The sequence below is a fragment of the Diachasmimorpha longicaudata genome, chromosome 14, assembly GCF_034640455.1.
Source record: "Diachasmimorpha longicaudata isolate KC_UGA_2023 chromosome 14, iyDiaLong2, whole genome shotgun sequence".
In the NCBI taxonomy this organism is placed as follows: domain Eukaryota; kingdom Metazoa; phylum Arthropoda; class Insecta; order Hymenoptera; family Braconidae; genus Diachasmimorpha; species Diachasmimorpha longicaudata.
Window position 1 is genome coordinate 6,747,712 of NC_087238.1, and position 13,339 is coordinate 6,761,050.

General features: G+C 41.0%; 1 protein-coding gene across 15 annotated transcripts in view; it reads right to left on the bottom strand.

Moving 5' to 3' along the window:
- The window catches only part of LOC135169037 (sister chromatid cohesion protein DCC1), a 52,506-nt gene that overhangs the window by 32,401 nt on the left and 6,766 nt on the right, over nucleotides 1-13,339 (bottom strand). Inside the window, exon 8 of one of the 15 annotated variants that reach the window (XM_064133714.1) lies at nucleotides 3,023-3,105. The exons of 13 other annotated variants lie outside the window; for them this stretch is intronic. In XM_064133714.1, coding sequence (XP_063989784.1) covers nucleotides 3,038-3,105 — 68 coding nt within the window. In that variant the 3' untranslated portion in view covers nucleotides 3,023-3,037. Of the gene's footprint in view, nucleotides 1-3,022; nucleotides 3,106-9,488; nucleotides 9,602-13,339 lie in introns of those variants that run through there. One more of the 15 variants, XM_064133712.1, reaches the window with a different exon arrangement.

Here is a 13,339-nt window from a genome sequence, read left to right on the forward strand (position 1 = left end):
TTCTCAACAATTCCTCGGAGAATTTATCTCAACTGCAGAAGCACTTCGAGAACAAAGATAAATCGTTTTCTCATGTTCCTCTTTTATTTTTTATGATTTTCTCCAAGTGTACGGTTAATGGGTTATTTATATTCATAACTGTCGAGGGTCGGGGGGAAGACGCAGGGTGAAGCGAATGTGAGAGAGTCTCTCCTGTGACCGCCACGGGACTGGAGGAACAGCGGAACGAGCCCTCGGCTCATAAAAAGTCCCGGCTCGATAATTCTGCTGGTGCGAAACTGCCAGATTCAGGAGACCATATAATAGGGCCTCGGTGAAATATTGAGTTTTTTTTTTTATTAAAAAAAAAAGAGACCAGATATCCTCCGGGGAATTGTTTTTCTCCCCCTTTTTTGTGAGATTTTTTTTTTCGCCTCACTATCCAATTACAAGCGATGCAGGAGGTTATTGAGTTCGGTATAGCAGTAAAAGCACTGAGATCGTGTTTCACAAAGCACGGATATACCGAAACCAGAATTAATTTTCCTTGGAGTGTCAAATGACGGGAGATCGCAAATATTTCAACGGTGAACGAGAACCGAGTGAGTTACGGTGGAAGATCATGTAAACCAGTTGATTTATATGAACATGGAGCAGAGGAGCCATATGTCCTCTGTCATCGCGTGACAATTTTGAAGATGTTCAACCTCATAAAAACGTCAGAATAAATCATCCATGTTATTAATTATTTATCAGCTTGAGAGAGATGTGACGAAATTCTTGGTATTATTTAATCTCGCTGTGGATTTATTCATTCATTGTAAAGGAGTCGTTTGTCATGAAGAATGGAATTTGTTAGGCAGGCGTTCGTAAAGTGTGTCTTTAGCTACTTGTGGCCAAATAGATTGTTTCATCACGAAACAATCTCTTATGCAAGAAAAATAATAAATGCGCAATAATCAATGCAGATCTGTAAGCAATTAATGTCCCATCACGTCTGAAAATTACCCCTCCCCGCCCCTGAAAATAACACCTCACAGCTTGCCATCGGAAATTTCCTCAGTCCGTCATCAAGTGAATTATATAGCACATCTTACCACCCAGTCCACACGCTCATGCACTTGTATCCTACGGAACGAGGGGTAAAAACTCGCGCAGCTGCTTGTAATAATTTTATCGGATATACTCTCAAAACGTTGCAATAACTGTCAAGACGGTACATTTTGAAAAGCCTGATATAGGGGATACGCCTGTCTAGTGTATTTCGTTCCGGAAATCTTTAGTCCGTTGTATACGATTCAACAGCCTCGAGATGTATACATAAATTCACATCAGAAATAGCTATTAATTATGACGAAACATTTTGCCAGCGTAATAGTGTGCGAAGGATATGAAATACTGATTTAGTACAAAATACTGACAAGAGTTGTTTGATAGGCGTTAATGTCACGAAGTAATAAGTGATAATGGTATTTACAGGATCATTCTGTAACTCATGTTCTGCTTCTTTGCATAGCCCTCCCCCTGAACCGCCAAACTTTATCACTGATGCATCGTTTGCTCCAGACAAGGTACAGATGTTTGAGTATAGTTAGACGAGAACGATTACATCTGAGCCAACGTCCAGAGGCATCAGCAATCATTCCCAGGAGCTTTCAACAAAACGTTTATTTCTCCTCGGGGCTATTCACATTAACTCTGCAACTTGAATGTGCCTCTCAAAGTTGTAATGAACTTTTTGATGTTCATCAGCGCTGATTGATGACTTATAATCTGATCGAGAGAGAATCACAACGCCGTCCATTCCAATTCTGACAAGTGGATGATAAAATAGTTGCGTTTTTTAAAACGTCGCTCCATGCCAGGCGCTGAGACTCCATTATATTGCAGTGAGATAATCACGCCCTTGAATTGGGCTCATTGAAGGTTGAAAGAAATTTAATAAATAACGCAACAAAATTAGATCAAATGTGCTCCCAAGTGAAATGGCCATGACGTTCAAGGCAAGACTCGTCAACTAGACTCGTACGTTCAACTCGGAAATATTTTTATAAAGATTCAATTTTGTGAATCCCTCTGGGCTACACCACTTGACAGTTGAAAACAAGAATAAGAGGTGGATGAGTGCATGGTGTAACGACGTGTCAGGAGATCTACGAGGCTGTTTGTTGGCAGTAGACAAAAATAGGTCTCACTCTACACTCGCTTCATCACTCACCAGCTCAACCGTCGTACAGCCGACGACGGCTGTTGTAAGCCTCTCTGCCACTTCTTTTAGTTGGTAAGATTGGTTGGCATCAGTTTGGTGTAAAAGCCAAAACCCATTCGCCATCGGGCTATAGCCCATAAGACACGCGGGGCTCACACTCATACCAGATTAGTCTCAACTGTTGTGGATGTTGCGTCAAGTTTACGGTGATACTAGGGTAGACACGAGTGTCGACATTTTCCTGAGTCATTTTTATCATTTTATTTTCTGCTGAGGGAATTTTTTATTTTTTATTTTTTCCTACTTTTAGGTTTATGTTTATGAGATGGGTGGAATGATTGACGGCAGTTTAAGCTCGGAGTAATGGAGCGAGAAGGGGAATTTGGAAATTTTGTTTATGAGGTATTCTTCGAGAATTTAACTAACAAGTTTGAGAATTTATTTTCAATAATGTCAAATCATCTGCGAATAAAAGTATTAAAAAAAGGTTACACTGGATTTTTAAAAAGCGGATCAAATATACTCATGATGCCGGAAAATTCATTCAATCATCCCAATAATCATCGGACCAACGATCAATCAATTTTCAGTGATTAAATGCCATCCGTCGAGTTGATAAATTTTTCTTCCCCTCCACATCCACCACTCGTCCACATGCCACCCAACCACCCAGCACTCCGTTATACACCGGTGGGATAACGTCGTGGCATGCAGATTACTCACCAGCAGAGCTGTCACTCGGGACGCGCATCAATCTATCAAGTCCCGGCGAAACATGTCGCAGCGAAAAGACGAATTTCCACGGCGATAGGTCATCTGGCTTACCGCCAAATACCACTCCCTGACTTTTTAATACAACACACGTCCGTTATTCCAACATTCACATCCCTTCAACTCCGAGTAAAGCATTTTAGTTTCTATAAATAGATAAGTTGAACTCGTTGAGACACCTTAATGAGGCCGATTCAATTAATTAATATTGCATAAATCAATTTGTAACGAATGATAACCTAGTCGGGACACTGTAACGAATGTCATTCATTATCTTTTAAGCGAATTTGTCTAGAGTTCACCGCGATTATTTCGAGAGAAAATAATTGAGACAATTTCCCATTCTGCTGGATCAATACATGATTGAACTTCATTATTCGGCAGAATTTTCAAACTCTCCGCTTCAACTTCATAATCCCATAAATTCCCGACCCCCGTTGCCCCGCTGGGAATTATAAACATGGTCGATAAATAATCATGAATTAAACTGTAATTACCTAAATCAAACGATGTTTAAAAAAAAATTATTAGCCTCGTTAATAAAATTTCATTATAACCTGAAATAATTGTGTTGTTACCGCGATATATATCCCCATATACCCATTACCCGCAGTAAACAAGGATATAAATAAACAAACTAGATTTTACATGTATTTTTTTTTCTATTACTGAGTTTGCGAATAAATCAGCAGTGTCAAACGCCCGGTAAAACCTGCCGACCTTTTCCACGGTTGCAATTATTTTGTGAACAACGGATCAACGATTTTTTACCGCACCGATGGTTATATTTTATCTGGTTAAGAGAAACACAAGTGCAATTGCACACTTAATTATCGTGGATGATAGCGCCCTTTCTACCACCTCACGAATCGAGTCTTCAACAGCTCTCACTAGAGGCATAAATTATAGTCGCACGGCTGTTGAATAAAGTATCCACTTCGTGTCCTTTTCTCACTGCTTAACTCTGTCTCACTTGTCGTTCATTCGAACGAGCTGCATTATTCCCATATAATGTAGGTAGGAATAATTGCTCTCTCACTCGGGAATCGAGCATTCGAGAATAATAAATATCAATCACGTTGGAAAATAAATGAACTGGATGAAATATTTATCTTATTGGAAATACTGTTTCGATGATTGATAGAGGAAATGTCTATCGGATAAATGGCATGTGAAGAGTGTTTAATTAATTTATATTTACTAATTTTCTTATTTAAATGAACCAATGTAAAAAGTGAATGAACCATATTAAAAAGCAAACTAAATACATAAATAATGACATTATCTAATTCCATGTATTCAGCATCAAATAATCGCTGATTGATCGCGATCAATCTTCACGGCTTTCACGTTTTCACTCTGTATTATAAATTTAATTGAATTCCCGTCATCGATCAAAATCACTCACTCCGCCCTCACATTGTCGGCATTGTTCGATCCGCAGCCGACCTTTAACGCTACATTTTATTAAATCCCATTATTTTTCACAGCAATTTTTCACCGTTCGACTCCCGCTCACATATTCAATTGTTGACAATTCAATTTGAAACAATTCATTCATTATCCAGCAACCCGCATAGATCGTTATCCATTTATCTATAACAATTAACTTTATCCCTTCGCCCATCCCCCCAGGAGGCGCATTCATCCAGCGTTGGGTATAATAATCAATATGAATTCTGACAAAAAAAAAATATTCCACCACTGACTATTACGGATGAATATTCAACCTCTCTCCGACTGAACTGGAAAATTGTCGATAATAAATTTCCAATTGATGAAACATATTTATTCGGCGGGCAGTTGATTTTTTTTTTTCGTTTTTCAACGAACGGCTTATTAACAACCAATCGTACATAAGATCCAGCCTTACACATTGACGAAACTCAGCACACGTTCTATTTAATCTTACATCGTATGTATGTACATTGGATCTCGTTAATAAATAATCGCATTATACGAATGCCCAATTTATCTCTCCAACGATGGTGCCAAGGCATGTCTGGACTGCAAGGGGTAGGAGGGTGATTTTAAATGTAAAACGAAATTACAAACGTAATGTCGAGTCATTTATTCCTGGAGGTAGTAATGCATGAGAGCCGGGGGTGTACATGGCCTGTAAATGTGGTAGCCCTTCTGCATTTAAAATTACCATGATGAATGACATGTGTTTCGTTGTGTAAAGAGTTCACTACACTTATAGCTGTTGTTTATGACAAATGTTATATTTTTTCTGGGAACTAGGGTATGGGGCGTACACTGGAGTATAGGGTGTGACATTTATTATTCATTAATTTGTGTTTTTAGAAAAAAAATATTGTATGTATACAATAAATTGATTTATTCATGATACGTTAAGCTTGTAATGCATACGACCAATATTTTGTTCGCTTCTTAATGAACCCTTAAACCTGACATTATTATAAATACACCATGGTTACCATCTGTCGATAAAAACCGTGATAATCATTATGGTTATTAAATTCAAAATTATTTTTGGGGAGAATGATGGGTATTCTGTTCATCTATTCATCATCAGTCACTGTCCGGGGTGGGGGGGGGGGTGGGATAACGTTGACGTCTACATTTATCCCGGGTATTGCCATGCTTGGCGCATATAAATACCACCTAGCTGGTGTCAAGCAACTTCGTGAAACCGGGGAGTTGAAGAAAATCAATACCCGGTATCACAGTTGACCTTCCGTGAGACGATATTATTCACGTGAAAAAAAAAATCAATTTGTAATTGCCTCTCCAATCGAACGTCAACCACGTACTTGGTACAGCCTCAAGCTTCCTCAGACCTAGCGCACGGTTTGACCACGTACTGCCAAGTGGTTACGTGGAAGCCACTTGGAAAAAATGGCTGTTAGTAATGGTGGACAGGAGGCAATGCGGAAGGAAGGAAGGAGCACAGGAAAGTAGAGGAAACCAGACAGGAAAACCGGAGGAAAATGACTGCTCAGTTGAGTAATGGATCAATTTATTTGCCAGCGAGGTAGATGAGGGTGAAAAAAACCGGGGAAAGAATAGCCGGAGAGGTTATACGCGTATAACAGTCAAAAGAGAAATGGCCAGTGCCCCCCTCCTGCCCCTCTGTCGGCTACAAGCCGAGGAAGATGTGTCGCGGGATGCGCACGGCCCGTGGCACCAGCCAGACGATTTCACTTCTGCGAGACTCTTTCTCTGAGTTGTAACTCCCACTCTGTCCCACACGACTTTCGACCCTCTTTTTCAGGCATCTTCCTCTTCATGTTTTCTCTCAACCCCTTGCCCGTCCCACTACCCCGTGGGCTCCTTTTTCTTAACCCAAACCCCTCTCTCAACTCAGCCAGACACTTCTTCGCGCGCGTGAAAGTAGAAGAGATCGTATTTATTTCTTCACCCCATGTCGGCGAAAATGGATGGCAGGCCTTGGGTGATCTATGTCCCCGGAGCGAAGACACATCTCATTTACTCGCCCGGGCATAATTCCTTAACACTTTTTTCCTACTCCATTTCCACCAGTTTTTAAATGTTTTTTTTTCTTGACACGCGGCTCGTATATCATGACATGGGGGAAGGTAGATTTTTTACTTCTGGATGGGAACATTACAGTCTTTCGATTTTCATATTCTTCCATTACGGTTGGAAGTGATGCAGAGTGTCTTTTGGTCCGTCCCTCACTCCTTCTTGAGTTTGCAGGGTTCCGAAATAGAATTCTCGTTTAGCAGTTCTACAATTGACTTTTCTCCCTAGCAGCCTTCAGTTGTCCCACACGTCCTTCATACTTCCTTCCCTAACCGATTCGCACCCTAGGATGTGCTCCACGTCCTCTTGCCCCTTTCCACATAATCTGCAGCTCTCGCAGCGGATCCTCGTGACCCGTTCCATTTTTCTTCCTCTACTTTTTTCCGTTTGAGAAATTTTTCATACTCTTCTTTTGCCTCCACCTTCCATACCAGTATCACCGTCTCCTCCTGTATTTTCTCTTTCTTTATCCCTGTACCTCTGTTTCCGAGTAGTGTGACCCCCCTTCCCAGGTGATCGGAGTTTATGGTAGGCCAGACACTCATTTCCCCCATTATATCCTCGGTCCCCTCATGTAATATCAGGCCGATCTCTGAACCCTCTCCATCCTCCCTGTTCCCTACAAATGTGAGACCACCGTCTCAGTCCCCCTTGAAAGCTCCATTTGCTATTACTAGGCCCTCACTATTACAGAATTCTATTAGTTTTCTTCCATCTCAGAGCTTTCTTCTCTCTGGATCTTTTTTGGTAAATCTCTTCCCCTTCTCCCACTTGCAACTCCACCACTCTGGCACATAAAATTGTACAAATTTCCTACAACAAATAGCCTTTTTCCATTTTTTTCCATAACAAAAATTGTGACTCCTCTGGCTTGTGATTGGTGGTTAAAAATACGAGAGGTTGGTATGCACTTAATCCAGAGGTTTCGAAGTACACGGGAGGTTTGTTATGTCTTGCGTGAGCAATTGGAGTTTTACGGGCTCCGGAGAAGAGGGAGGTTTTAATAACAATGATGAGGGAATGCAAACTTGTGTGACACGCGAGCTGTACTCATGTCAAATACGCCGGGGGGGGGGGGGCAGGTAGTTTCTGTTCTTTTTTTGTTTTTTCATCTAATCATTTATACGAAGCGCCCTCTGTCCGAGAGCGATATTAAAACTAACCATTTTAATGACAGAAAATAATTTGTTATTTTGATCAACTAATGCCCACAAACTAATCGATGTTTGTGATAGCAATACTTTTTGGATATCGCAAATCCATAGCGCCTCACCACCCATTCATCATAAAACATGTTCCACCAAATGAAGTTGTCACATTTTTACCCATTTCCTTGGCGCAGAATTCTCCCTCACCGGTGTAACACGAGACAGAGGCATCCCTCGAAACGATTTGTAAGTCTGTAGCTACCGAGGATTTATGTGACCCCAGTGCTCCTGCCCACTTCTCTAATTCGGATTAACACCGATCTCTCTCTCTCCCTCTCTCGCACGGGTATCTTATGTATCGGCACGTAAAATCCCAAACCACCACGGGAAGCCATAAATCGCATTGCCCTGGCTCGAAAAAAATATATAGAGCCACAACTTTATCTTACTCGCTTTTTTTTTCATTTTTCCTTCTTTCACTGCCACTAGTCCTCATATTTTCGTTTAAATTCCCCGAAGTCACATCGACACTGTCGATCTGCCGTCGCGATAAGGCCATCCCGGGTAAGTCGATCCTAATTTATGAACAACTTACTCATAAACAAATTAACGCAACTTGTGTTACGCAAGGGGAGGAGCGGTTCGAGAGGGAAGGGCGATCGTAAAAGCAATGAAAAATGTTTTTGGATTAACTCGCCTCTCACGTCGCACATTTTGCAGCCAACCATAAATTCCCATCGATTTACGATTTTAGTGGTGAACAAAAAAAAAGTGTACAGCATAACGCGATATTTATGGCCATCTCGGTCAGTTACACAAACAGCAAATTGAACAGTCTTTTTGTGCCACATGCGCTGGGGAAAGACCGGGAGATGGGATGGACGCGAAATGGCGTGTCGACCCGGGCAGATTTTAATTATCGATATCGATTTATTGGTGATATATAATAATGCCTACTACGTGCTACCACACGTACCAATGTTTGTTCACAACCGATACGAATGGGGATGGCAAATACCTCGCTGCGCTCTCGTAACGGTTACCGTTAAACAATTTGTCGAATTGACAATGTCGGACAATTAATTTGCTATTTTCCATTTTTTATCTCCGAGTTTTCGTTACGCAAAAGAAAGATTGGAATGATGTTTTAGGGGCAACGCACTCAACGAAAAGTCGAATATTCTGCATAATTAAATTTTTGCCCTTTTTGCCATCTTTGTATATGTCCGCCGGTCGTCGACAAGGTTCGCCATACCGAACTGAGCCCAATACCTGAACTCGGTTTTTCTCAGTTGTCACTTATAAATAACGTCTCTTAGTACTGTACTGTAATTGTTTGGAGAATTTCTCCACGAAAATTCTCTGACTTTTACCTCTGTGCAATTGAAAGAAAAATCCTAATTTCACTGTCCGCGATTGACAAAACCCCCCTGCCATCCTCCCACCTCTCTTCTCCAGATTATCGCAATTTCAGTTGACGTCAAAACAAGTTTACTTGCCGGAGGCAGTCTAAAAAAAGTAGCAAAAATCCGAGACACTGACTCTTTCGGATGGGATCGTTGAGTTTTTGTTGATGAAACGTGAAGCAACATGTTATATACACGGTAGCCAGTATTACTTGATGTTACGATCAACGCACATGTTGGTGGTGAAGCCGTTGGACGGGCTGCGGAGGGAAGGATGGGTGGCAAGTGGGGGAAGGGGGAGAGAGGACCAGAGAGCGAAGCTGTCAGCCCGCCGCCGCGCTGTCAGTCTCCTGTCTGGTTGCTGTCCGTCTGTCATTCACTCACTTGGCTCCAGTATACGGGAGCCTCATTTCGCCCCCATCCCCCAAAGCTTTCACTGCCTCTCTCTCTCTCTCTCTCTCTCTCACTCATTTTCCCCGTTCAGCCCTCCCCCCATCCCGAGCCCTTCCTTGTCAGTTCTTTTTCCCTCTTTTGCTGTTCGAACTTGTTAACATAGCGATAGACTATGACAGCCACATCTGTAGCGATAAAAATTGTAAATTATTTTCCGCTGGTAAGGAAAATTTTTGCAGACGAATGGAGAATATCAAGTTCTTTGGATATTTCTATAAATGTCATGGCATTCATGGACAAGAAAAATAAGAAGTTTTTGGAGGCTTCAGCAACCATTAGGAATTAAATTCTACTGGAAAGGGTGAAAAAGGCTGGTCAGAGAATAAAATCGTTGTGAATTAAAAAAAAAAAAAAAACGGATCCAATGGTACAAAACAAATAGAACGTTTCATCACTGAATCAATCAGCCTGAAATCCATCCATCCTCCTGTCCATATTCCCGAACACTCTTCAAACAAGTGCAAAAGTTAGTGTTTTCACCCATCGGCAGGTGAACGCGTGGTGAAAAAGTCGTCCTAAACCAGAACAAAAAAGTCAAATAAATCGGCGGGTAAAAATAAAAACTAAAGTAACTCGAACGGAGGTTACCATTATATCTTACAGCCTTGAATTAAAATGCCCTGTAATGACACGGCCAGGCTGACTGTATAATTTATGTCCATAAAAATAAAATCATAATTACAGGGGCGAGGACTGCGAAAAGACGGTAATAACACGGCTGCCGTTGGGTTATGGTGTGGCTGTGTGTTGGTTGCGTGCCCCAACATGGGGATTTTTTTTTCAAACTATATACCACTGAGGGGGCGCGCGATTACAAACGAGAGAAAGAAGAAGCGGACTCGACAGTTTTGCGCGCACGGGATGTGGTTGGAGTCAATCATCAAATAAGAAAGCATCGTAAAACGCTTCTTTTGGTGGAAGAAAAATGAATCCTTCTGTGTCTACCTCGCAACAGTCGGTGCATTCTTTTTTTTCCCCATCTTGTTTGGACTCCTCTACCTCGAGCAGTCGTTTTTCCACCGCAAACGAGAACGAGGCACGTTCCTTTAATGTCCAACGTGTCAGGGAGAGGAAAAATACATCCATAACTTTATGGCCTTGTACGGGAGGAGGCAAAACAATTTGTTTCCTCTCTTCAAATGCAAGTCAATGGTTGACTTTTTCTCCGACAGATGTATGGAGAATGGTAAATGCGATGATAAAAATCTAGGAAAATTTATCTTTCCCTTTACCATAATTATGGGTTTTTTAAAATGCTGATTAAAGTAATCGCGGGAAAGATATACGCCGGGAAATAATTTTACTGTCAAACTGTCTATAAAAAAAAAAAATTCCAAAAATTTGGTGACCCACATCCTAAAATTCTGCATATTATGTTCACTAAGGGATTAATATCAACAGCAACTGATAATATCAATTAGCTGTCAACAATTTAAACCACAGCTGATTGAGACAAATACGACACTATTGGACACAAGTAAATCTGTCGTCTTGACAGTGGCAGATGAATCCACTCCCAGCAAAATGGATTTAATATATATATTATACTGTGCATTGTGAATGCAATGTATATAGTATAACGAGTGGAAACGTGCAGGGCAAATGCGAGGAGATCGCTGGGGTTGATGAATGCCCCCATTACACGAACACCGCTAGTTACTTCGCTCCGAGATAAACTGCCATCATTACTCACATTCTGGCGTGACCTTATTTCCTTTTGTCGGCCTCTTCGTTACTTATTAAACTAATGCGAATTAATAACAGCTACAGTCAATCAATTCAAATGCTGGCGGTTCCGGGGAACGGGAAATTAATGAGGATTTTTTACACTTCTTTTTGAGAATTCCAAGGAATTTTTTAAAAGGATGTAATTGGATGGTATTCGACGGATCATCGAGATGGAAAACTAATCATTTTGGAGAATTTGATTGTATCAATTTTGCAACGGGTGTTCATTTAGTGGGGATTTGACATGAATTTTTTCTTCATAATTATGATAATTGAAAATTTAACTATTTGACAAAGGCCCTGTCCAAATTTAGACTTTCTATTTGTCTTAAGTTCATACATATAAAACCTACCTCTGTTCCCCCAATTTTTTTTATATCTTTTCAATTCAAATAAATAAATCAGATGGGTACATCAACGCGACAGGGCGTTGCGGGTGCGTCCCACGGCCGAAAATAATATCACCATGAATACCCGAGTGAGGGCCCATTACGCGTAATTGTGATCTATAGCGGCCATACATTATATCAAGACGACTGCTGTAAAAGCCAGTTTTCATTGAGCCAAAATCCCACAGTGTAAATCCTAACTAGCCGTCCTATTCTTCGAAAGAAAATTCCTATTAAATAATCGACATGTAAAACCAAAGAAAATTATTTTTATTATCGATCCATATCAATTTTCAAGTGAAACTATCAACATTCGTTCGTCCCCTTCGTTTTTCAGATTTGTCGCGCATTAAAACTTAAGACGTAGATGTGGCTGGAGGGAACTATTGCGTTTTTCCGTAAAGCGTGTGAGTATTTTACTTGCATTGTTCGCGGCGCGTTTTATATCTCGTTATATCCAAGTGCCAAAAGGGAAGTCAAAAGGGCGAGAGAAAAAAAAACAGTCAATATTACCAGTCTTATGGGTTTGTAAATGTTTATATAGGGCGTGTAGGCCACCTCTCTGCGGCCCGTTTTTTTTTTTAAGCCATGGGCTATAATATATAGCTTCACGTTAACCCGGTGCACACGGTTACGGTGCGTTACGCCTGGCGTCCCTGGCTTTCTGCATAAAATCATCGTTTCCCCGGGGGATATGATGGACGGCCGTGGAAATAAGGGCGAGGAAAACGTATTGCCTATGTATGCGTTACAAGCGATTTAAAATGGGCATTGAATGTGTGTGAGTATCTGGAGGCGAAAAATACTTGAGTTAATCGTTTGGCAGTGATGGTATGGGGAGTCTGTTTATACGACGGTTTTCACGGTTGAATTGGAGAGCTATTGCGGCAGGAGGGTTGGCTAATAACGAATTTTTTTTTTTCATAAATTTGGAACATAATCGTGACCACTTCAGCTGCCACTCTGTAGCGATATTTTAATGAGATCGACATTGTCATTCCGTGTATGATTAATTAAATTTTCCTGAAGACTCATAAGTCTCTCACTCAGCAATCTAGTGTATTGAAATAAATTAAGTCAGTGGATAAAACCTGACAATTACGAAGACAGGGAGAATCGTCAGTGTTTGGTAGAGAGACACGCGAGCCACCGCCTCTACTTACTTGTTATACATGCTAACGCGATTGAATCGTGGGTGAGGTGACCGATTATATCTCGGCGTGAGCCCAATCTACGCGATTTATCAACGCCGCGGGGGCAACTTCACCTCTCACGGTGAAAATATATATATATATATATATGCGTGTGCGTCTGTGGGTATTTGTGTGTATTATGGGAAGAGCACTGCCTCTGTACAGCGCTCTTCCTTTGCAGATTGATGTTACTATAACAACACGTCGGTTATTCATCGTTCGCACAGGCCGCTGCATTAATCAAGAGACCCTCCTCTCCCCCTCCACACTCTACCCCTCATGTACCCAGTACGGGTTTCTATATACACTCTACCACCTCCTGCTTCGACGTAAAATACAAATGATATTTTATAGCGTCATAAATCCTCCACAACTGTCAACCGTTTGCCTGTGGGCGTGCGAGTTTATGTATGTACATGAAAGCATTAACAAAAGATATTTTTCTAAAAGCTTTAAAATGGTGAGGAATTAATTTATCGACGCGCGTGTGACGTTTGCATTTATATTGGAGTGTGGATTTTTTTTTTCTAATTTCAGTTCTCGGTTTTCGGAT